The sequence below is a fragment of the Balaenoptera physalus genome (genome assembly GCF_965194825.1).
Source record: "Balaenoptera physalus genome assembly, chromosome: 13".
NCBI classification, from domain to species: Eukaryota; Metazoa; Chordata; class Mammalia; order Artiodactyla; family Balaenopteridae; genus Balaenoptera; species Balaenoptera physalus.
In genome coordinates, this window is record NC_138892.1 from 8,523,494 (window position 1) to 8,549,476 (window position 25,983).

The 25,983-nt window shown below is 49.0% G+C and overlaps 1 protein-coding gene across 14 annotated transcripts in view; it reads left to right on the top strand.

Moving 5' to 3' along the window:
* MRTFA (myocardin related transcription factor A) overlaps positions 1-25,983 on the top strand; it is a 201,982-nt gene that overhangs the window by 165,615 nt on the left and 10,384 nt on the right. For all 14 annotated transcript variants that reach the window (XM_082420586.1, XM_082420582.1, XM_082420583.1 and 11 more), the window contains 5 exons: positions 17,206-17,261; positions 19,553-19,628; positions 20,547-20,708; positions 24,238-24,410; positions 24,900-25,031. In XM_082420586.1, the coding sequence (XP_082276712.1) occupies positions 17,206-17,261; positions 19,553-19,628; positions 20,547-20,708; positions 24,238-24,410; positions 24,900-25,031 (599 nt within the window). The remainder of the gene's footprint in view (positions 1-17,205; positions 17,262-19,552; positions 19,629-20,546; positions 20,709-24,237; positions 24,411-24,899; positions 25,032-25,983) is intronic.

The window sequence follows — 25,983 nt, forward strand, 5'->3', positions numbered from 1 at the left end:
TTCCTGAGTTACATATGGATAAAAATCTATTTTGGTGAAGCTCTTTTAAATGTAACTTTTGGTGTTCTTAACCCCTGAGAAGGTAAACCAACCTCCTCAGACCTCAGAATTTCTTGTAATAAGAAAGAGGCTATGATTTAACTTTGTCACTCTCAGTCCATCTTTATTAAATACTGAGGTGCCGTGGCATCTTTTCCCCCATGTTACCATGAATTCAAAAGAACTAGCCTTTATACCAGCCCTGTCCAATAGCACTTTCAGTGATGATAGAAATATTCTATAACACTAGCCACTAGTCACATGTGCTATTGAGTGCTTAAATGTGGCTGGCTTGAGTGAAGAGCTGAATTTTTAATTTAATTTAATTTAATTTTAATTAATTTTAATTTAAGTAGTCATATGTGGATGGTGGCTGTTATATTAGACAATAGGGTTTTAGGCTTTATTCTGCCACTTAAGAACATGGTGATTTTGGGTAACTCACTTAACTTTTCTGAACTCAAATTCTACTTTTATAAAATTCTTATCTAACATGGAAACAACCTAAATGGATGTGGGTGTGTGTGTGTGTGTGTGTGTGTGTGTGTATACATACAGACAATGGAATACTACTCAGCCATAAAAAAGAATGAAATAATGCCATTTGCAGCAACATGGATGGACCTAGAGATTATCATACTAAGTGAAGTAAGTCAGAAAGAGAAAGGCAAATACCATATGATATCGCTTATATGTGGAATCTAAAATATGACACAAATGAACTTATCTATGAAACAGAAGAAGACTCACAGAGAGAACAGACTGTGGTTGCCAAGGTGGGGAGGGAGGTGGGGGAGGGATGGATTGGGAATTAGCAGGTGCAAACTATTATATGTATGTATAACTGAATCACTTTGCTGTACACCAGAAAATAACACAACATTGTAAACCAACTATGCTTCAATAAAATAAATTTTTAAAAAATAAAATTCTTATCTACCCCACAGTTAATTTGGAGATAAATGAGATGATGTATTGTTCATGCTTTTGAAATATAGGCAGTATTATTTGCAGTTAAGAGTGAGGACATTAGCTTGGATCTACCATCTTGTGAATCTGAAAGCAACTTTTAATATATATATATATCTCATTAAGTTCTGTGAAAACCAGTGTTTGGGAACAGGAACTATCTTTCTTTTTGTTTTTTTTAAGCATCTTTATTGGAGTATAATTGCTTTACAATGGTGTGTTAGTTTCTGCTTTATAACAAAGTGAATCAGCTATACATATACATATATCTCCATATCTCCTCCCTCTTGAGTCTCCCTCCTACCCTCCCTATCCCACCCCTCTAGGTGGTCACAAAGCACCAAGCTAATCTCCCTGTGCTATGTGGCTGCTTCCCACTAGCTATCTATTTTACGTTTGGTAGTATATATTAGTCCATGCCACTCTCTAACTTCGTCCCAGCTTACCCTTCCCCCTCCCGGTGTCCTCAAGTCCATTCTCTACGTCTGTGTCTTTAATTCTGTCCTGCCCCTAGGTTCTTCATAACCTTTTTTTTTTTTGATCAGGAACTATCTTTCAGTAAATAAAATCCTTCTTAATTTCACTTTCCTCCCTACCCTTGGATTAAAAAACAATTGCTGAAAATTACTGACTCAAAGAACCACTAGCCAACATGGTACTCTGTTAAAATTGTTCCCCTTTTGGTTGTATATTAATGGGACTACTATTTTATTAGCTTGCCCTCTCCATGGTAATGTATTTTTGTTTTTAACCTCTCTTAAAACAAAACAAGTGAGTGGCTGGGTTGGGAATAATTTTTTTTTTTTATTTTGGGGCAGCTTGCCAAGAGACAGAAATGTTCACCAGCGGGGATACTGGTGATTCCAGAGCAGAAGAGGGTCTAGTTTGAGGCTGAATTGCCACCGACCCCCCCCTTTTGTAAAACTTACAAAGATTGAAGATGACAAAATTGTAGGCTTCAAGGAAATGTCATTTGTTTTGCTTTTAAGTGAAGTGTTACAATGTCCGAGACATTCTTTTTTTTAAATTTAATTTATTTGTTTTTTTATACAGCAGGTTCTTACTAGTTATCTATTTTATACATATTAGTGTATATATGTGAATCCCAATCTCCCAATTCATCCCCCCATCCCCCCTCGCCCCCGGCCCCGCTTTCCCCCCTTGGTGTCCGTACATTTGTTCTCTACATTTGTGTCTCTGTTTCTGCCTTGCAAACCAGTTCATCTGTACCATTTTTCTAGATTCCACATATATGCGTTAATATACGATATTTGTTTTTCTCTTTCTGACTTACTTCACTCTGTATGAGAATCTCTAGGTCCATCCATGGTCCGAGACATTCTGTCTCAAAGGGTTCTGTGTAGATTATGAGTTTGGGTGGGGCTAGGGTGAGAGCAGATCCTCACCTGGGCCTCGGCCGTTTCCCATGTGCTCCAGTCCACTTGGGAGTTGCTAGAAGGTCTGTGTGGTAGTCTCTGAACAGCTGTTCCTGTGAGCCAAAGAAGTTTGGACAGGATCTGACCAGCTCCCCTTTCTGGCAGCAGCTCAGAAGAGGCCTCCCTCGGGACTTACCTGATGGCGCAGTGGGTAAGAATCCGCCTGCCAATGCAGGGGACACGGGTTCGAGCCCTGGTCTGGGAAGATCCCACATGCCGCGGAGCAACTAAGCCCGTGCGCCACAACTACTGAGCCTGAGCTCTAGAGCCCACGAGCCACAACTACTGAAGCCCGGCGCCTGGAGCCCGTGCTCCCAACAAGAGAAGCCACTGCAATGAGAAGCCTGCGCACCACAACGAAGAGTAGCCCCCGCTCACCGCAACTAGAGAAAGCTCACACGCAGCAACGAAGACCCAACACAGCCACAAATAAATAAATAAATAAATAAATTTATAAAAAAGAAAAAAAGAAAAGGCCTCCCAAAGGCCTGCCGTTTGCCCACCTCTCCAGTCCACCCAGGGCCCTCGGGCTCGTGCTTCTCTCAGGTGCTCACTCTCACAGCTGTTAGTGTGGTCCACTTGGCTTTTTCAGATACATAGATGTTTTTGGATGAAAGAGCTAGTTTTTTTTATTTCCCTTTTCTTTTTAATTGAGATGTAATTGACATACATTATATTAGTTTCAGATGTACAGCATAACTTTTTTTTTTTTTTTAAAGAAGCAGAGAAAGAGAACTCCGCCTGTCTGAGATGATGTATCCTCAGCACAGGAATGTTACCATTTAACTGTAGTTGAATCCCAAGTTTAAATGGTATTTGATAAACACCATGGTAGGGACTTTCCTGGTGGTCCAGTGAGTAAGACTCCATGCTCCCAGTGCAGGAGTCCTGGGTTCAATCCCTGGTCGAGGAACTAGATCCTGCATGCATGCTGCAACTAAGAAGTCTGCATGCTGCAACTAAAAGATCCCGTGTGCTGTAACTAAGATCCGGCGCAGCCAAAATAAATAAATAAAAATAAATCTTTAAAAAAAAAAACACCATGGTAAAACATGTGTTCCAGGATTAGAGCTAACCTGATCCCTAGATTTGAAGCTGAGAGAAAATCGTGTTAGGCATATGGCCTCAGGAATCTTCTCTTTCATCTCAGGGGAAGACCAGCTGGGCACGTCACTCCTTGGCATTTTATGTTGCCTTTCTGATAGATGTCAGCATCCTCATCTCTCTTACTGCTGATGTAGGTCATCAGAAGTGTGTCTTCCTGTGTCAGTGGTCAGTGACTAGCATAGAACCTCTTCCTTGTCCAGTTGCTGACTAATCCTAAAATAGACTCTAGAAGGAGTTGTATGTTCTGAGCGTATTCATTGCTGAATCCAAAGAAGAATCCAACAGGGAGCTCTCTTGAACAGACCATCAAAAGTAATCTTCCTGATACAGGTTCTTGATACAATTTAATATCTAAAAAGTGTAATAGGTATTCACTTTCATTTAATAATTAGTTCTCAACATGTCTGAGATATCCAAGGCTAACATCTTTGCAAGATAAGTGAAGTAAAGGAGTTAATAAAGTCACTTGTTGAGGCGACTTCCCTGGTGGCGCAGTGGTTAAGAATCCGCCTACCAATGCAGGGGACACGGGTTCGAGCCCTGGTCTGGGAAGATCCCACATGCCACGGAGCAACTAAGCCTGTGTGCCACAACTACTGAGCCTGTGCTCTGGAGCCTGTGAGCCACAACTACTGAGCCTGTGTGCTGCAACTACTGAAGCCCATGCACCTGGAGCCCGTGCTCTGCAACAAGAGAAGCCACCGCAATAAGAAGCCTGTGCACCACAACAAAGAGTAACCCCCGCTGACTGCAACTAGAGAAAGCCCACGCACAGCAACGAAAACCCAACGCAGACAAAAATAATAAATAAATGAAATTTTAAAAAAGTCACTTGTTGACACTACGCACTAATTTTACTTAAACGATAAAAATCCTAAAGAATTACATACTCATGGGGAGCCCTGATAGATATCTGATGATGGCAGTGATTTAAAATCCTTCAGCCTAGTAGGATGTTATTTGCAGAAGGGCAAAGGTGATTTGGAGCTTGTATCTAAACAGATGACTTAGTTGTATTGATTATGGGGCTTCAAAAAGGTGTATATGTGGATGCTTCAGCAAGGAGTGTATATTGGAATGATAATTGACTGATCTGGAGTATTAGGCTGGGCTATGGTGTGAAAGGCAGATACAAACATGGCTGGCATACATGTCAAAGAGAAACTTGGAAGGCCAAATTCAAAATATTTGACCCCTGATATTTTAGCCTTCTGGAATTCACTGTACCTGTTGATATTCATGCCATGCAAGATTGTGCAGTGACTTTTTTCTCCCAGTCTTGAGTCTCTTTCACCATCAGTGGGTCAAGGTTGAAGATTCTGGAGCAGCTTGCACTTCTGCAAAGGAAAAGGTTAGCATCCTTGGGTCTCCATTTTTGACATTCATTCCTGGTAGTTGGCTTCCCTGATGGTTTGGGTTGGGGGTGACAGCCCAAGTGCCAAAACAGGATATGGATGAAGCACATTTTCTGCCTGTCAGTTTGGACCCGTGCTTGCCCTAGAGTGCATGATCCCTTCCCCATACCCCATCACCCAAGCTCTTTCTTTGATTCACATGAACTTAGTTCTGGTTTTCATTGTCATGGCCAGTCCCTGGACTGTTGACACAACTCTTTGGTTAATGGTCAACATTGCAGGTTATTTTTGCAGGCATTTTGGTATAACAGATAAAAACAGAAAGACAAAAAATGGAAGTCAACCCCAGTTAGCTCTCAGCATTTGACTCCACACCCACGCTGTTCTCTTCAGAAGGAGGATGGCACAGAAAAAAAAGTTAAAACAGTAACAGTGCCAAAAGCTTATTAACCAGAGCTTCTAGCAGATGGCAGAGCACTTTCACTTTAATGCTAGGAGTCATCACGGCAAATTGTATAATTGCTATTTTGCCAATGAGAATACTGAGGCTCAGAGGGGTCATGTGACTTGCCCAAGGTCACAGCACCACTAAAAGACAGAGGTAGATCCACTCCAGGTCTTCTGGCTCCGAACCCCATGCTAATTCCTGAAGGTCATGGTCTAATGATTCTTATTGACAGAGGAATTTCATGATGATAGCTTGATGTACTTTCAGAATTTCAACTTTGTAAATATTAAAATTGAAAACAGTGTTAGATCAGGAACTACAGTTGGTGGGGAAAGGTGAAAGTTAGTGGGGAGGGGTTGTATGTGAGAGTAGCTCCATCATTTTTAAGCCCTCTATTAAAATTGCTTCCAAGTTGCTGCTCCTGTCTGCTGGCTTGAAGGCCATGGGCACCTTTTCACTTCTGTCCTAATAACGCTTAGTTAAACCAGAGGTTCTTGATTTTGTGTGTGTGGGTGTGCCATTGATGCTCCTTGGAAAATCTTACACATCCTCTCACTAGACAGTTGCCCAAGCAAGTACCCGAAATTCAGCACACAGTTTCCAGGGATTCATAGATACTCTAAAGCTGGTATAGTGTGCCCCAGGTTAAGGGCTCCTCCTCTGCCTGAATATGGAATCCCAAGAAAAATCATTCCCCTAATGCTGTTGTAAACCCTTACACATCAGTGACACAGCCAACCTCTGTGCTCCTCACCTGCTGTGTGCTAAGACCAAGGACTACATTTCTGTAGCCGCCTTCCACTGAGTGTGTTGCCAGGCCCGAATACAAACAGCAGGGTGTGGAATCCATCCCACTGAATGAGGCCCTCGCCAGGGTGTGAGGAAGATGGCAAAAAGCCCTGATCCTCTGACTCTCAAAAGTACATACTTTGCACCTCGAAGCAGTGATCCCGAAAGGAGCTCAGGAGATTAAACTCTACCAATTTGTACACAATTTGGACACCTACACAGCCATCAGAGTTGCAATTTTGAGTTAGCTGTTCAGAAAAATTATCAAGTCCTTACTAGGTGTACTTTTTAGTCACTTAGCCCCTCGTGGTGGAGAATGAGCAAATAAAAATTCTTACTTTCTCATCTGCAGTGTCACCTTTCCCCTGCCTTTTGGACTAGGGAAACAATGGTTTTCAAATTTTATTGGCACCAGCCTCCTTGAAGAGCTGACTAAAGATTGAAATTCTTGAAGCTCTGGAATCTGCATTACATAGAGATTCTTGCCCTCCAGAGACTTTCTAATGCAAGTGTGGTTCTGGAACCACACTTGGAGAAACACTGGACCAAGGGCTGCTGGCATCATTCCCCTTTACATTTTTAGTGATGGCGTAGAATATTGTTACTCTCTTCTCGCCAGGAGTTCTGAAGTACAGGATAGTCCTATCCACGTGATTCAAGAGTTGATGATGAATTTCTAAGACAGTTGAGGCTGCTGCATATAAAATGATTGAGTACAGACAGCTTATGACCCCTTGCCTCCAATGCTGGGCAAAGCTTGCCTTGCCTGCCTCTCATATGGCCTTGCACCATGTCTGTGGTCAGTCTGGCAGAGTTAATGAACTGCCTGGAGCTGTGTGACAAACTTCTGTGCTCGGGCCACGGGATGTGGCAAAAGACTCAGTTAACTTTGGAAGGAGTTTGATTATACGGTGACTCCCTCTTCTGCTATGTTGACCCCTTTGAGAGAGTGTTGATGGGAAAAGGGATGGGAAAATGTGTGCCCCTTGACATTTCCTGAGGTTATATCTGAAGTCCTCCCTTCTATCCCATTGCCAGTATTAGAGCAAATGACAAGGCAGCATTTCTTTCCGGAGGAATAGCCAGGAGAAGAAAGCAAAATGTAAAAGATCAGATTAAAATCACTGTTATTTTTTTGTAACTATCAATTTTTTTTTTAAAAGATGCTTGATCAGAGAAGTATCTTTTCTCTGACCCACTCCCACCCCTCCTCCTACCTGGCTTATGCTGAAATACACATAAATTAAAAGATCTGAATTTTAGAATCAGAAGAACCAGACTCTGGTCTTCGTTCTGCAGTTAATTAAGATGTGATCCCAGGCAAGTCAGTTCTCCTTTATAAAGTGTAGGAAATAGCAGGTACTAAGAAGCTCAAGTAAGGTAATTCCCAGCATGCTGTGCAAACAGCAGGGGAAAAACAAGGAAACCATTTGCAGCAGATCTTTTTATTTACGTTACCCTCAGGAGCCTTTTTGTCAACAGCACGGTTGACAGGCACAATCCTGCTTTATTTCTTCTCCCCGTTTCATTCCCTCTATTTCCACTTGAGAACAGGGTAAAGTCCAAAGTCCTGCAAGGCCCTCTGCGGCTCCCCCTCTTATGGCATCTCCTCCCACTCTTCTCTTTGCTCACTCTGCTCTGCCAGCCTGGCCTGCTTGAGGTCCCTCTGCCTCTCAGGCACCCAGGGCCTTTGCACTTGCTGTTCTCCTTGCCTGCAGGGCTCGTTCCTTTCCTCCAGGTCTTGGCTCAAACATCACATTAGAAAGTCCTTCCCTGACCACTGCATATAAAATCCTGCCCTATCACCCTCTATCGCCCGTACCCTGCTTTATATTTCTTCAGAGCATGTACCACCTCCTACTGTGTTAGGTGTTTATTTGTCTGATGCATCATTCTTCACTAGAGAAGAACAAGGATATCCCAGCACCAACAGACATGTGGGCTCCCAATTAATACTTGTTGGGAGTGAGTAATCAACAGCGGTCTTAACCCCTTAGGGGACACACACCTCTGGACCCCACCCTCACTGTTACTCCTCTGCCTCTGGTGATTAGTCCCCATCTCCACCAACTCACTGGCATAGCTCCGAGACCTCTGGCTGTGTCCTAAGTATGAGTAATCCTCTGGAAACTTTGCAAGCCATATTTTGTCTGACCTACCCACTATTAACATCTCTCTCTTTCTACCTACACCCTTTTTCTTGAAGCCGAGTCTCTATATCTTTATAGCCTTCTCCCACCCCCGTGAGCCTTCTCAGTTTCTTTTGCTGGGCTCTCTCCGTCACCTATGGTTAAATTCTGAGAGTCTCTTAAGATTCATCCTGGGAAGTATTTTCTTCTGTCTCAGCATAACATATCACATTATCCCTAGATGATGCCATATGCACACACATACATATATAAGCATATGTACATATAGACACACACATGCAAGTACACACACGTACCACTTGCACATCTCTTGATAGGATGTCACACAATCAGCTCATATTCAGCATGTCCCAAACTAAACACCATCTCTCCCACCCTGTCCCAGGCCTACTCCTTCTGTATCCCCTCTCTGGGAGTGTTAATGGCACGACCATTTACCCGGTCACTCCATTTTATTCTTCTAAATGGCCTCTTGATCTCTACTAGAGTGATCTTGTAAAAATGCAATTCTTACTGTTTTGCAGTTCCCAATGTAATACTTGATTTCAGGCAGGTATCATCAATAGATGCTAAAACCATTAGGTAAGTAGTGCTTAGGGAACAGTATTTTCACAAGGCCTCAAAATGTTACCCCACAGACTATGTATTAATTACGAAGGGGGAAATGCTACCTTTGGGATGGAGAGGTCTGCTGTCGCCTTTCACACTTCAGCGCTGTCAGTGGTTGAGGAGCATGGCACCGTGTGCGCCTCCTGATGTTAAGAAGTGCACGTCAGCTGTGTAGTCTTCCTGCCACAGAAGTTTAACCTAAATCTAATCACGAGGAAACAGCCAAATTCAGAATATAGGACATTCTTTCCACCAGACAAGCTGGTTTGTATACTTCAGTCAGTGTCAGGAGAAGTGCAGAAGGCAAGAGTACTGTTTCAAAATGTGACCGAGGAGACAACTATGAAATGTAGTGCATGATTCTTGATTACATCTTGGATTAAGGGGGAAAATCCAAACCGCTATAAAAGACATTTGACGGGCAATTCAGGAAATTCAAACATGGACTGCAAATTCGATTATATTATTGGATTAATATTAATTTTCTGAGGTGTGATAAAGATATTATAGTTAGATAAGAGAATGTCTTTATTCTTAGGAAATGCATATTAAAGAATTTAGGGATGAAATGTTGTGATTGATAGTCATCCCTCTGCATCTGCAGGTTTCGTATCCACAGGTTCCAAATATGTGGATTCAACCAACCGCGGATTGAAAATATTTGGAAAAAAAAATTCCAGAAAGTTCCCAAAAGCAAAACTTGGAGTTGCCACGCACTGGAAATTATTTACATAGCAATCACATTGTATTAGGGATTATAAATATTCTAGAGACGATTTAAAGTATATGGGAGAATGTGCGTAGGTTATATGCAAATGCTACACCATTTTGTATAAGGAACTTGAGCATCCTTATACAGGATTTTGGTGTCCGTGGGGCATCCAGGAGCCAATCACCTGCAGATACCAAGGGACAACTGTGTCTGCAGCTCACTTCCAAGTGATTAAATAAACAAACAAAATCGTGTGCACGTGCACGTGCGCACGGGAGAGAGAGAAAGCAAATACGGCTAAAAGGTAACTGATGAATCTAGGTCAGAGTTATAGGGTCATTTATTACTTGCTCTTTCAATGTTTTTGTAGGTTTCAAAAAAAACTTCAAAATTAAAAGGGGGTGCAGGGAAGAGGGGGGAGCATGTGAGTGCAGACATGAGTGGTGAAAGGAATACATACCAATTACCAGGTGTGTTTCTGCTCATTTAATTTTTTTTAAACATCTTTATTGGAGTATAATTGTTTTACGATGGTGTGTTAGTTTCTGTTTTATAACAAAGTGAATCAGGTATACGTATACATATATCCCCATATCTCTTCCCTTTTACGTCTCCCTCCCTCCCACCCTCCCTATCCCACCCCTCTAGGTGGTCACAAAGCACCGAGCTGATCTCCCTGTGCTATGTGGCCGCTTCCCACTAGCTAGCTATTTCACATTTGGTAGTGTATATATGTCCATGCCACTCTCTCACTTCGTCCCAGCTTACCCTTCCCCATCCCTGTGTCCTCAAGTCCATTCTCTAGTAGGCCTGCGTCTTTATTCCTGTCCTGTCCCTAGGTTCATCATGACCTTTTTTGTTGTTGTTGTTTTAGATTCCATATATATGTGTTAGCATATGGTATTGGTTTTTCTCTTTCTGACTTACTTCACTCTGTATGACAGACACTAGGTCCATCCACCTCACTACAAATAACTCAGTTTCATTCCTTTTTGTGGCTGAGTAATATTCCATTGTATATATGTGCCACATCTTCATTTAATTTTTTAACATAAAACATCAAGTTAGAAATAACTCCCCATCCCTCCGTGTAGTTCTGATCATGTCACTCGCCTGGGTAATGTGGTAGTTACAGACCACTCTGGCCTCCATGGTTTCTGATGAGAAATCTGCTGTCATTCAAATTGTTTTTCCTCTGGCTGCTTTCAAGTTTTTTTCTGTGTTTTTAGTTTTCAAAAGTCTAATTCTGATGTATCCTGGGGTGAACTGCTTTGGGTTTAACTTGTTTGGGGTTTGCTCAGCTTCTTCAATCTCTGAAGACTTATGTCTCTTGCCAAATTTGGGAAGTTTTAAGTACTTTTCCAACCCATCTTTTTCCTCTCCTTCCAGGGCTTGGATGACACGATGTTAAACTTTTTTGTGGGTGGAGGTGACCTTGTAATGGTGAAAGTCCTGACACCTCACCAGTCCTCCCCGTGACACCACCTCAGCGGGGGGAGGGGGGAATCTCCTTGCTGCTAGAGGGGGTGTAAGTCCAGGCTCCGCACTTGGTCTCCACTTATTCCTTGGATTGGGGGCAGCTTCCTACTTGGCCTTCTTTGACACCACCTGGCAGGGGTGTTGGGGTGCTTCATTACAGCCTTGTAAGGGTGAAAGTCTAGACTCCCACTTGGCCTTTCCTGTTGGGGGTGGGGCTTTCACCGTGCTGTCTGGCTGGAGTAGAATGATTACTGTCTTAAGTTTTTTCTCTTGCTAGGCTGCCCTTTTCCTGGTCCTGTGGCTAGCGAGAGTAGGTTTTGTTGGGGCTTTTTTGTCCGCTTCCATTGGCATTTCCAGGTTGTCAGCTTCTCCAGCTCCAAGTCTGGGATGTAAGAGGCAAAAAGGAAACTCGGGGGACTCGCCACTGTGTCATTCTTTGGGTTCCAAGGCCCCTAGCCAGTCTGCCACCTTCCCTCCACCTTTCAGAACCTATTTATGTAAGGTCCAGAGTGTTTAGTTGTACTTAGTGGGAAGAACAGAGAAAAGTATGTCTTCCCCGGCTCCCCAGATGCAGGCCCTGCCCCCCGCCCCCCCCCCAAGCCTCATGATCCCCACGTGAACACCCTGGTCCCACCACATCAGACCACTTGTAGTCCCTTGAACTTGTCACGCTCTTAGATGACCTTCCTTGTCTGCCTGTGGTGTTTCTATTCCATTCATTTGGGTTTTCTCTGTAAAATCTACCCATACAGTTCACACACTCTTTCCTCAGGCAGAATTTTGCCTCTTCTGTCTTATGTAGCACTTTAAATTACCTCTACAACTATGCTTCCATCTTGTATTGTGATTATTTGTCTTTTTCCCTGACCAGACCCTGAGCTGCCTTTGAGGGCTGGGACTCCATCCTGTACATCCTTGTCCTCAGTAACTAGCACAGTAGTTGCTTAAGAAGTATTTATTAGATAGATGGATGAATGGACGTAGTTCTGATTTCCCACCTGAGTTGTTAAGTATGTTTGTTACCACACGCAGACGCAGCCCCCACTGATGCACTGTGCGTATGCCTGCTGCTTCCACAGTGAACAGAGAAATCCAGCAGGCTTGCCTGGAAGAAGGGCTCCTTAGCCCATGGCAGTCTTGATCTCTGTTAGCTGTCCTGTGTTTATAGCCTTTGAGTTCCTCTGAATACAGAATTGGCAGTGAGCTTAATTCTAGCATGGTATGGGAGCGATCATTTTTACTATGTCAGCCCCTAATAAAGTGACATTCAGACCCAGGCACCTAATAAATATTCCTTAATGATAATGAAAATGAATGAATGATAATGAAAATGAATAGCTGGGGTTTGTTGCTACCCTTCTCGCTGAGAGGCATTTCCAGAACTGCTTTGTGGCTCCTAGGAGGCTTTCACTTGCCTACATGTTGAACTAAATCTGGGGCTGGTGATGGGAAAGCGCTACATTCATGTGCTAGGTTGGTTGTTTTTTTTTAAGTTACTCTCTTTTTATTTATTTATTTATTTATTGGCTGCCTTGGGTCTTTGTTGCCACGCGCAGGCTTTCTCTAGTTGTGGAGCACGGGCTCTAGAGCGCAGGCTCAGTAGTTGTGGCGCACGGCCTTAGTTGCTCCGCGGCATGTGGGATCTTCCCGGACCAGGGCTCGAACCCGTGTCCCCTGCGTTGGCAGGCGGATTCTTAACCGCTGCGCCACCAGGGAAGTCCCGCCAGGTTGGTTTTTAAGGCTCCTTATGTTCGCGCTTCGGTGCTAGATCAGATCACAGCGCTCCGTCTGAACAGATCACACCCAGCACAGCACCGAACTCCCCCTGGAAGTGGATGGCAGTGCGTTTTGAAAAAAGAAATTGAAACAGCTTTTGTCTTTTTAGTTCACAAATTACCTCACTTAATTAAGGTAGCAAATGTGTAAGGGGAGAAAGAAGATGGACGCTGGAGAGAGGGAACAGAGTATTAATCGGGGGTTAGAGCCAGCCAGGGGCGGGGCCCACATCTGGCACCGAAACTGTGACTAAGAGCACCACACCTCTTAGCCACTTGTGTTCATTTGATTTCCGTGGGGGGCTTGGTTATTTTTCCTTTCAGCACGTGTTTGCACACCCACCCTGTGTTCACGCAAAGCCGTGCAAGTGTTCCAGGAAACCAGCTCCCAGAGGGTGGGAGTAGAGGATCAAGTTTTGGTGCCCTCTGACACCAAAAATGTATATTCTCATAAACAACATCCAGAGTTCTTGGGTTTGCATTGGTTTGGGGGAGCTTCTCTTTCAGAAACTGCCTTCTAGGAGTTTCTGGGAAAATAAAATTTCCGAGTGAGCAGTGCCCTGGCTCCTCTGGCAAAGCATTAAGGCAGCGAGAGAGGGCGTGAGAGTCCAAGGTGAATGCCGCCCTCCTACTCAGACACATGTTTATGGGTTAGCTTCGAGCCTTTGGGGATTTTCCACGACTAGTAGAGGCCTAAACTTTTAAATTATTTTCTGCATTGCTGTACTTCCTTGTGTCTCATTCCCTTAGCGTGGAAGCTTGTGATTTTGACTATACATTGCCACCTGCTTCTACATCAAGAAAGCCCAGGGCTTACCTTTATCACCCCTAATCTCTTCACTAGGTTACCCTCCTCCACGGCTGCAGCTTTTAACAGAGCTGGCCAGACACGTATAGGAGTGCCCTTTCCACCCCAAACCCCGACCTACCGAGAGCACTGGCTGCCCCAGCTCCAGGCTTCCCCAGACGGGCCCGGGAAGCGCCTTCCAGGAGTCCTGACTGAAGCCCGCACAAGATGGGTCATTGCTCCCTCTTCCTTTCACATGTTGGAAGTGGCTCTTGAAATCGCTGAACTTGCTGTCAGAGAGCAGAATTAGACGTGGGGAGAGAGCAGCACAAAGTGAGTGGGCTCTTCAAGGGCTGATAGAAGCCTACACACTTGTCACAAAGGGGGAAAGAGAGACAGAGCTGGACCTGGGTTGGGGTCCACCACTCGGTGAGTGACCTCACAGGTTACTGCAGTGTTAGTTTCCTCACATATAGAATTGGAATAGTGGTACCTACCTCATGGTTTTTAAGAGGATTCAATGAGATTATAATGTTGTTGTTATAAAATGAAACCGTCTTTTGGGATCAGTAATTATTGTTTTGAATTCTTTTCTTGGTCTTCATTTCTGGTTCTTTTGCCCAAGCTCTGAGCAGCTAGTGAACTGCTCTGGTCTTCTCATCCACCTCCAGGCTCGTCTCCTAGTGTCAGTGCTGAAGGCTGCACCTTAAGCTCCATGGTGAGCCCCAGGTTTGAAACCGTGGCTTTGTGTACCCGCAGTCACTTTGCACCCCTCTTCTGAGCCTTCCTTACACCTGTTTGTGCTCAGTACTGTGGTCGAGCTGGCCTTTCCACATGGCCTGCCCTCAGCCCTACATCTAAGCATTGCAGGTCATTGAAGCCTCCTTGCCTCCCATCCAACAGGGTCATTCTTCTCCACTTTTTGAAGAAGTTAAGGAACTGACCCAGCGGAGGGAAGGAACTCTGACTTGAGGGTGAGAGAGAATTAGGTTATGATCCTATTCTGCCACTTGCTGCCTTTCCTACCCTTTCTGAGCCTGTCCTCATCTGTACAGTGGAATATTACACACCACATGGAGTCATTAAGAGCATTCAATTAGGTAACATTTTAAAGTATTTAGAACCGTGCCCACCACAGAAGGTAGGCATCCTCGCTATTACGCAGAGATTTCCTTAACTCGATGGAAGCAGGAAGTCACGTACAGTACAGCCAGTTCACCTGTCACTTACCCCCACTCATGGTGCAACACCCTCGTTGTACATGAAGATGCTGCACTCCCCTTCCATCAAGAAATTCTGCGCTTTGTGAGTTGTTTTTCCAGAAGCTGGATCTGTGCCTTACCCCTTAGGATAGCCAGTGTAGGTCGTTGCACGCTGACTGGTGTTTAGCCAACTTGTCTGTGACCGTGGTGTAGGAACTAGCTGGCCCGTGTGGGAATCTAAGCCCTGATTCAACCAAATCACTGCGCGTGATGACAGCAGCACCCTAAATGTGTTGGTGAGGGCGCCACTGGCTGCAGAGCCTTCACTCTCCTTCGGTTGTCACAGGAGTTCTGGGAGGTGGGCGGACTTGACTCTACAGAAGAAGAAAATGAGACCTGGAAAGCAGTCATTCCCCGTGTCACACCAGCAGTAACTGGTAGAACCCAGGACAGGCATGCACATGTCTTGCTTTTATATCTGGGACTTCTGTGAAGTTTTGAACCGAGATGAGAGCCTAATTCTGGCTGTACAAATGAAAGTTTAGAGCTCACAGAATCCTCTAGTTTTCCTGTCACCAGTGTACACTTTGTGTCCATTCCTTATAGAATATTCATTAATTCATTGAATGACTTATGTGCTCTCCGTGGCGGGGGTACTGTCAGAAAGAAGTAGGCAAACACCCTGCCGTGCCCTGAGGAGCTTATTGTAATGGTAGGAGGCTGGCAGTGAATAGAGAGAGATGCAGTATGACCATCCAGGGTATCAGGCGGTGACGAGCCGTGGAGAAAACTAAGGCAGAAAGGCAGCTGGGGGTGGGGTGGGGCGGACACTGAGTTTTGCTTTGATTCTTAGTGCTTCTCGTCTCATCCGTGTGATCAGCGCTCCTAGAGCAAGGTTGTGTGTTCATTCCCTGCTGGTCCATCACACCCTGCATATCAGGACTTCTGGAGGCTGATTTTGGAGTTGAACCAGCTTTACTCAGTAGAAGCAGGTGCAGGGGTTGTCTGCTTACCCACTGAGATGCCAAGACCTTCAGATTAGAGCTGGGATGGCCTGGGTCGTGCTTTGGAATGCTCTGGTAGGTTGGGGAGGGAGCCTGTGCTGGTTTTCCTTAGAGATTATTTGTTAAATCTAGCACTCCCCCTGCCGTTAGAACATAGGGTACTTCCAACTGATCTTTTAAAATGATAGTTTCTTTTTTACTTTAATATTAGAAAAAAAAAAAACTTAAAGAAAAAAAGAAGTACTGCAGTGACATTTGGAGCTTTCTTCGGGGACTGTTGCTGCTGAGGCCCAGCCCCTGGGGGTGGGATGTGGGGAGGAAGTGCAAAGGCCCAGGCAGGCTAGGGTCATATCTGTGCTCTGGCTACTTTTAGCGTCTCCTTACCCCTGCACTCCTACCACAGCCAGCAGCCCAGCAAAAGTTATCTCCACACACAGTTTCACAGCTGCTCTGAAATTCTAGGGCAGCAGAAGTGAAACTGACCACGGTCTTACAAATTTCTCTCTTACTGCTGTTGTTCCCTACTTGAAGTGAGTCAGGCCTTTTCCCCTCTCATCCTCAGGGTGTCCCAACTCGTTATCTGCTGAGTTTTTGACACAGACTCTCTTCACGGCACTGCATTTGTAGAGGGTCCTGCTTTGGTCTCCCCACCCTTGGTGTGCTTTGCTGAGTTGCGAGCTATGGCCATGTGATGGTAGCCCCAGAATAGAGCCGGGTCCCTGATGGGGGATACAGTGAGCCTTCTGGTCAGCTGCTGGCTGTGTGCACCAAGGTTAACCATACAATCATGGTGAAGTTCTTTTAGTCCTTCAAGATGAAATTCAAGTTAATTTTAGCAGCACTATTAATACCAGCTGAACCGAAGAAGGAAATGGCACCCAAGTAGATGCATGTCTTTTTGGTTTAACTGCCTCATTCAAACAGTTCGGTCACTTTGTGATTTCTGATGAGGTTGGAGAAGGAAAGTGGGTGGACCCAACTTGCAGCTCTGCTCTGTGTCCCGGTCTCCCCGAGAGTAAAGGGAGGCCCAGTGGGCATTCTTGGAGAGTTGACTGCTCCATAAGGATTATATTAAAGTTATATTCCGTGGGTGCACCTTATAGAGCCCAAGCTTAGGCAGTGACTCTTTCCATTAGGAACAAAGTAACCAGAATTGTTTTGATGGGGTAGCTGAACCATAAAGATATGTGCTTACTCAGGTGCCGTTTTCTTCTTCACTTCAGCTGATATTAATAGTACTGCTAAAATTAACTTGAATTTAAGATACCTTCTCCACTGTAAATTGTAGCAGTAGACATGATGCTTCACTATAAAGTAATTCTTTTATGATTCTTCTCCCAACAGCTTTGAAAAGTCCAGCTGCATTTCATGAGCAGAGAAGGAGCTTGGAGCGGGCCAGGGTAAGGCACCTTGCTTCCCAAGGATTCCTAAGAGCATTTTCAAAGCCCGTTGTGCTGCTGTCATCTTCCTTCCAGTCTAGCGTTGCCTCCAGGGTCAGCCCTGGCCTTACGGTTCTAAATAGAAAGCTCTGGCTTTTCTGCTTCATCCCCACCCCAGCGTCTCCCAGTGTGATGATATGGGCCATGATCAGAATGAGTTTCCTCCTTTAGTACACTCAAGGGTATGTAATGGTCACCTCCCTTCTTTTGGTTTGGAGACCACTAGTATTTCCCCATCTTTAATTCCACTTAGCCTTTTGTAGCTGTTAGGACACGACCACCAGCCACGGAAGAGCTTGCTGAGTGGTGGTCCCTTCTGTCTGGCCACACTGCCCACACCTCTCCAGAATGGGCATGGAAACCTTACTGGCCTCCGTGTGCCTCTGAGCAGCAGGGTCCACTTGAGGCCGTGGAAGCAGAAGCTGGGTCCCGCCGAGCTCAGGTTCGCACTGCAGCACCTGGCTTGTTGCCCTGTCCCCCTCAGTTTCAGTTCCCTCGGGGGCCTCAGGGGATATTCTGCTGCCCAGTGTGGGCGGAGATGGGGAAGTCGCCAGAACATGCTTCCCCCTCTCAGCCCCTTCACAGACAAGGGAAGAGAACCTCCCCAGCTGGAGGATCATAGGCCGGGGCTCCCTAAGACCCACAGCTCTTTCAGAGACTCTGAAGTATTTACCTCCAAGACTTATCTTACTATCTCTGTCTTTATTTATTTTTAACAAATTTCTAAGGAAAATTATGATTAACTCTTAGAGTGAGTGGGAAGAATGAGGTCACAGGTCCTGGGAACCAAAGGAGTGACCAGCTGCACTGTTTCAGTGGCTGGGAGGACGAGAGAGCACAGCAGGGAGAGAAGGAATGCCATCGCCTGTGCCCTCAACCCAGTCTTAAGACTTGGCACCATTTCCTGGCCTGCTTCTCCAAGGCAAGGAGTAAATATGAACTAATGAGTACAGCTACTAGTTTATTGAGTTCTTTTATATGTGAAATTATACCCTTTTCTTGTTTATGTTCACGTCAGCTCTTATGAATTAGGTGTTATTATCTTTATCTTAATAGATGCAGCTAAGAGAGGTTAAGTAACTTGCCCAGCTAGTAAGTGGCAAGCTTACTGGGATTTAAACCTTGGTGTGTGGACTCCAGGTGTTTTCTTCATCAGTACCGTATGCCTCCCTCTGCTGTCTGTGAAGACCTGCAGTGTACGACACCTCTTCTGCCGTCTTCTCTGGCAGCCATGGCAGTACTTCTGCCCACTGCAGATGGGTGATAGACCCTGAACCCGCGGCCACTGTGAGCCATCTCCTGGAGAGCTCAGCACCACCTTGGGGCTGGCACAGAGCTGCCCAGTCAGAGCACCAAGGCCAGTCCAAGGAGCAAGTCTTTACCTTGCTGCAGGCATGCAGTATGCTCTGATACTTTATTTTCTATTCAATTCTACTCTACCCTACTTTGTCTTGTCCTGTCCTGTCTTGTCCTATCCTACCCTATCCTGTGCTGGTCCTGACCCACTAATGGTCTTGACCTATGGTTTGTAAAATTCTGGTGCAAAGGTTAAGAGCACAGGCTCTAGAGTCAGACAAATCCGGAGTCACATATACATTATAACGTGAGAGCCGGGCAGTGGGCTGGCTCTGGGACTGTTGAGGGAATGGTTTAATTTGCTTGCTGTCTCAGAAGTGCAGAAATGAGGACATGAGACTTTAAGGAACTAGAGCTATGACACCATGTATCAAAATTAGTACTCTACTTGGCAGCCATTCAGAGTGAATGGAAAATGCTCATGCTATCAGGCAATGCCAAGTTTTTTGAAATAAGGTATAAAATTATATTCAGTATGATTACAGCTTTGCAAAATTAAACTTATCTTTTACATGGAAGAATGATTAGAAACAAATATCCCCACATACTAACGGTGGATGATTAAAAATTTTTATTGTGGTTTTACTTTCTAATTTTCTGAATTTTCTTTGATGAACATAACATATATTACTTTTATGATAGTAAAAGTAATAGATTAAAAAATATATTAGTAGTCCAGCCTCAGAGCGACAAATGGTCTTGACAGATGGATGATGCCCTTGGCAGGTGCGCTGAAAGTGGACACATCCTTCAGGCCTCAGGACCCTGCAGTCTCCAGGCTGAGGTCGTGGGGGCTGCAGAGGTGACCCACTAAAGGCACGGCTGCTTTTTGGTCCTGTTCATGCCATAAGCTTGTGACCTGGATCTGAGAGCTGCTTGGTGTGTTTTTTCTATAGACAGAGGACTACCTGAAGCGGAAGATTCGTTCCCGGCCGGAGAGATCGGAGCTGGTCAGGATGCACATTTTGGAAGGTGTGTTAGATTGGAAATGCTTCTTCATCTAAACCCTCGTTCTCACTGTTTTCACCCCTGCACCACCCACGTTTCGTCTTCCCTCTTTTTCGTCACTCCCATTTCTGTTGACAGTGTAAGCCAGAGCCTTAACGCAGTAAAACGGCAGTGCTGTGGGCACCACCACTGGTTTTTGGGAATTCCCAAAGAAGCACAGTCACATTCTCTTGGGGTGGCTTTCCTTTTTCTATGGCCATGTGGTGGCCCTGGATCTCATAAAACCTCGGTATGAAATCCTTTCCTTCAACTCTGTTTTTAAATGTGTTTACTTTCTGTTTTCATTCATTCATTCATCTGTCCATCCATCCATTCATTCACTCACTCAGTATTTACAGCAGCACCTGTGAAGTACAAGCAGGATCATCCCAGATGTACTCCACCTGCCCACACACACTTGCTTCCTCATTCTAGGGAAGGAAAGGTTTTGGCTTGAGTCTATTCATTTTTTTGTTTGGTTTTGAAACCACTTTGGGGTTGGAAGAAGACCTTCCTAGACTGAACCCCACACTTCGCAGAGGAAGACACTGAGGCCCAGAGCAGGGAGGAGAATTGTCCCCATAACTCAGCGAGCTTGAGGGAGAGGAGACACCACCCATTGCCTGGTGCCCTTTCAGCTCTGGCTCCACCTCAGAGAGTCGTCTGGGCCAGCCTGCGCCTAGTGACCATTGTTGCGTGTGACCACACACTGTCCACAGCGGGGCCCCCTTCTTCTATCCTTGTGAAACTTCAAGCCGGGTCACCATACTCTGCCTGGGACGTGATTTGCATTCTCATGGTCTCTACTCCTTCCCCAGAGGGAAGGGGAGCTGCTCTGGAGTTCCCAGGGCAGAACCAGCTCATTCCTATATCCTCCTGCACTCCATTCTCTCCCATGGGCAGAGACCTCGGCCGAGCCTTCCCTGCAGGCCAAGCAGCTGAAGCTGAAAAGAGCCAGGCTGGCCGATGACCTCAACGAGAAGATTGCGCAGAGGCCTGGCCCCATGGAGCTGGTGGAGAAGAATATCCTGCCTGTGGAGTCTAGCCTGAAGGAAGCCATCATTGGTGAGGAGGCCCGGCCACCACGTGTGGACTTGCAGGCGGGGCGCAGAGGGAATGGGCTCTGGACCGCTTGCTCCCTGACTGCCTGCTTAGCCTTGGGGGAGCCGAGGTACAGAGTATGAGAGCCTGATAAACGGGTCCTATGAGCCTGGGACAGCGCCAGTGGCCTCACAGATCAGCGCCGTGCCAAAGTAACTACGTCAGTGACAGAGAGGCCTCTGGCCACTTCCCATCTCTGTGAGCGCAGGGGCTTGTCCCTCTTTCCCGGAGAAGGTAGATAGATGTCGGGGTTGGTGTGTGTGAGCAGGTGGAGACGCTGGGACCTTCAAACTATACCTGCGGTTTCTTTTCATTAGTGAGATCTCTTCTTGGAGCCTGGCACTCTCCTCAGATAGTTCACTCAGTAAAGGTCGATTGATCCAAGCAGTGTGCTAGGTGCTAGGGCCACAGCCCCACAAGGCAGACCAAGCCCCTCGTCCTTACGGAGCTCAAGCCCAGGAGCAGATACAGGCAAGGAAATAGGCGAGAGTGAGATGGAGGGCCGCCCACCCCAGCCCCGACAGGGGGCATCGGCGTCAGAAGAGGTGAGGCCCAGATGGGGGTGCAGGGTGAGTGGGAATTAAAGTGTATGCAGCGGGCAGAAGGAGCAGCCGGCACGTGGAGCTGGACGCGGGTGTCGAGATGCGAGGGGGGAGGCCACAGAGTCCAGGACGTGCAGGGCCTCGTGTGCCATGCTCAGGCGTTCAGACATGATTCCCTCAGACTTTGGTAACTGTTGGTACAGACATGTTTCTTTTGCTGCCGCAGGCCTGAGACCTGCCCCCGGGAAGCAGCCGTGCCTTCAGGAGGCTCAGGTGCTCTCGCCGTAGAAGTGAGCTAGGTCTCTGGGCAGGGCAGGGGAGGGCACAGGAGTAGGCCCAAAGCAGGCCACGTTGGGCCCAAGCCCTGGCTCAGAGGAGACCGGTTTCTGGGGCCTCATCTGCACCCGCAGAGGCGGTGGCTCCGAGCTGGAGGCTGGCAGCCCGTGCCCCGACCGCCCTCTTCCCCTTTAATTCCCTGCTTTGCCCTGGCATTCACTTCACCTCGTGTCAGTGTTTTCCTACCCGGATCTTCAGCAGATTCCACGGCAGCGTTTGGGCCAAGGTCAGTTCTGGACTCTCCAGCCGGCCCAGATCTGGTAGATGTTTGCGGGGAGTCAGCCACGCGCCAGGCCTGTGTGAGTCCTGCCATTACAGAGACGAACAGAATATGCCGCTGCTGCCCTCGGAGAGCTCAGCCTGACGGGAGAAGGCTGCCGTGTGCACAAGTGATTTCTGAGTCTAGCTCCCAGGCACGTGTGGCGCCACATAGTTAGAAAGACCAGGGCCCTGTGACATCGTAGCCAAGTCACCTGCTGTTCGGGACAGTTTGCAGGCTCCCAGGTGATGATGGCTGTGAAGGGCCCGGCACAGTCCTGGGCGCCCGGGGAGACTCGGGGAAGGGCTGCTGCTGTTGGCAGTGACGTTCGTTACAGACCAGCTGGCGGCTCTGTCGTGGCCAGTGTAGGACGGCAGGTGTGTGGCAGGGGCAGCGAGAGCCCATCCGAGACAGGCGTCTCTCAGGGACGCGGACGGCGGTGGGGCTGACGGCATGTTTGGGGCCCACCTGGAGACTGAGTCAGTTTGCCAAGTAGAGAGGGTGCAGAGGGACATCGCAGGCAGAGGGGACAGCGTGGGCAGTGTGGCCTGGAGCCCTGGCGGAATACGGCTCGTCTGAGGCCTGGGAAGTAGCTGTTTGGAACGAGGTCGTCACTGGTGACTGGGGAGAAAGGAGCACTCGCCGGCCGTGAGTGTGCAGGTCAAGGAGTGAGCAGGAGGCGAGGCAGTGGTGACAGCAAACGTGGTCCATCTGTTCAGGAGGAGAGTGGAGAGGAGAGAGAGGGAGACAGTGGTCAAGGAGGATGTTTAGGGCTGAGAGGAAGGAGTCAGAGGAGAGGCCGAGGAGGCGGGGGATGGAGGGGGAGGCAGAGCTGGGTGCGCGCCGGGATGGGAGGGGCCTCGCAGACAGCCTCCGCCTCCCTGGCTCCAGCGCGCACCCACCCGCGGCCATCTGCTCACACACGCGCTGCCAGCTGATCGTCGGAGTCATGCCCGGCCCAGCCTCCCCTCAGCATCCACGTTTCCCGCCAGCAGAGCAGCGGCTGGGCTCCAGGGTGCCTGGCCCGTGAACTCCTGCCGGGCAGGACCCCATCCGGGCCGCCCTGGCTGCGGGAGACGGGTGGGCCCCGCAGTGACCTGGCCTGACCGGCCCTGGGGCTGCTGCGGCATGGCCAGCAGCTTCCTCAGGCCGGGCTGAGGCGGGGGTGGACCCGCAGCTCCTCCGTCCTGAGTCCCGTTGTCCTGTGGCTGCTGTGCCATGGCAGGTCCCCTCTCTGGGAGCAAGAGGCTGTGGGAGGGCACCTAGACCTAGCGTGACCGGCGAGAAGGGCCCACTGTCAGTGAGCTGCGTCCCCTCCGCACTCCTTGCGGGCCCCTGGGAGGGCGGGTGAGGGGGTAGGGGACAAGCTCAGGGGCGTCCTGCCGGGTCCCAGGGGCAGAGGGCCTCGGGTCACGGCCCTGGAGCGGGGGAGGGTCTGCTGGGAGAGTTCCAGGCTTGCTCCTGTTCCTCATCTGTGGTCTTCCCGCCGCGGCAGCGTCCCCGGCAGGGCCGCCGGCTCACCTCTGCGCCACTGCCTCTTTCCCCGTGTGGACAGTGCCGGTGCAGAACTTCTCCCCTGACCGTGCTGGCGGCGGGGTTGTGACAGGAGTCTTTTGAAATACCCTGCCTGCCCCGTCCCCTTCTTTCCTTCCCTCTACATCTGGGATTCCCACGCCGGGTCCCCGCTTCTCCCGCCTCTCCCACCCAGCCTGGTCCCTGCCCAGGAGCGCAGGCCTGCCCCCAGGACGTGGGTCTCTGGCAGTCACTGGCTGCTGAAGGGAGGTCGCTGTCCTTCCACTGATCTGCTTCACCTGTGCAAGCAGGCGGCCCTTCTCCAGGAGGCTCTTTTGTCTGTTCCTCCTGGTCTTCGGGGAGTCGGGCAGCCCAGGGAGAAGCTGCACCTGCATAGCTGTTACCCAAACTCCTTCCGTCCCTGATCGCAGGGTCCATGAGCCTCTGGGAGAAGAGGAGAGTTTTGTGCAGCCACAGGATGGGAGTAAAGTGCCTTCAACAGCAGGGAAGCAGTGGAGGTGGAGGAGGGGGCAGGCTGTGGGGCGGGAGGGCAGACCCTGACTTGGAACACTGAATGCAGGGTGGAGTTAAAAGCAAGGGGGTAGCAATCAGGCCTTTCACCACCAAGGGGAGTGCTTTGATGGCCTGGTGGGACTGACTCTTCCTGGCCTTTGTTTCGGGGTCGTGATGACAAGCTTTCCTTGAGCTCTTTCGGACACAGGAGGCAGGTCGGCTGCTGGACTCCTCCTCCCGCTGCTTGCTGGGGCCGCGGGGCCGCGGGGCAGGGGGGCAGGCGCCTCGCTGGGACAGCCTCTTCCCGTCTCACCCTGGCCTTGGCTTCCAGTGGGCCAGGTGAACTACCCGAAAGTAGCAGACAGCTCCTCCTTCGATGAGGACAGCAGCGACGCCTTATCTCCTGAGCAGCCTGCCAGCCATGAGTCCCAGTCGGTGCCGTCGCCCCTGGAAGCCCGAGTCAGCGAGCCGCTGCCCAGTGCCGCCTCTGTGTCCCCCGCTCAGGTGAGCTTGTCCGCTCCAGGTGCTTCCCCTGCTCAAAGGCCCCAGAGCTACTGGAGCGGCCCAGGAGGAGGTCCCTCACTTGGGCCAGGTGGGACGGGGAAGCCAGGAAGTGCGGCGGTGGCCCTCGTGGAGGACGCCGGCTGGGCAGCCTTGCGGGTAGATGCAGAGGCCTCCCTGCTGCCCCATGTCCGCTCGTTCAGAACAGCCGCTTCTCCTGAGTGTGTTCAGTTCCATGATATTTCACCACCCTCTGTCTTCCCCTTTTCTAGTTCCCTCTCCCCTTGCCACCCTGGAGGCTGTTCTTTTCATCCCTCTCGTCTTTGCCCGTCATTTGCCCCCTAACAGTGATGGCGTCCGAGGGGGTGACAGCCACCCACCTCCGGGCAGGGCAGGACAGGGACACACCACCGGCTGAAGCCTGGAGATGGCGCAGCTTCTGGGACCACGAGAAGGGGTGGGTGTGTCCTCACTTCCCCTCTTCTCTCCCAGGTCTTGTCTCAACTCCCCGTGGGCCCAGAGTCTGCAGAAACAGTCTTCCTGGCGGAGCAGCCTCCGCCGCCGCCCATCCTCGCCAACGGAACCACGGTCGCCACCGCCAAGCCCCTCCCCACGCTCATTAAGGTGCAGACCTCTAGCTGACCGCCCTCTCCTCCCCGTGCCCCTCTGAGCCCTGCCGTGACTCCGTCCCAGTGTGGGGAGTGGGGCTGGCTCTCTTCTCCTCCTGGTCGGGGACCAGCCGAGGTCACCACAGTGCTCTGGGAGATCTCCTGTTCCCTTCACGCACGCTGGCCGTCACAGCCACCGCCACTGCTCACTGAGCACTGCGGGCCAGGCTCTCACTCCTGCCCGCCGCAGGAAGACACGCCCACACGTCCCCTCTGTCCACTCACAGCCTCGTGAGGCCATGACAGAACCGAGAAGTGAGGTGACGGGCCTGAGGTCACCCAGCCGGCCGTGCCGGGTGTTTGTTGTCACTCTCTTCCTCCAAGGCCTGACCTAAGATACCTGAAGGGACAGCATTTACCGTCAACCCCACGAGACGCCCATGGGGACCTTTGTATGGGAACACGGTGCTGGACGCTGAGGTTAAGTTCAGCAGCACCAAGAGCCGCTGTCCGGTCCTCCCCGCTCGGCCAAGCTTCCTCCCTCGGCCTCTGGGACCTTGGCCCTGACTGCCGCCCTCCAGCCTGTGCTCCACGCCTGCTGGGCAGGTGCCCTTCCTTCCCGCCCGGCTTGCTTCCCATCTTGACTGATTCTCCAGTCCCGCCACACAGGCCCTGGCCCTGGCCCTGGCCTGGAGCCTCTGGCGGCCCACGTTCCTCTCCTGCGGCTCACAGCCTTAGCGAAGCCTTCCTGTGCCTCCGGGCGCTCCCAGGTGGTTGGCGGGGTCTCCGCCCCAGGCCTGCTCCTCCCGGTCAGTGGTGCCCTAGCGCCCTGCTGGCTCCCGGCCGCTCCCTCAGCAGCCGGCACCTCCCTTGCCTCTGCAGTCTATTCCTGATTGGCCACAGATGTCTGAGGTTTTCCCCCCAAATTCCTCCCTCAGACCTGCTCCTCGTCACACGACTGGTGCCTT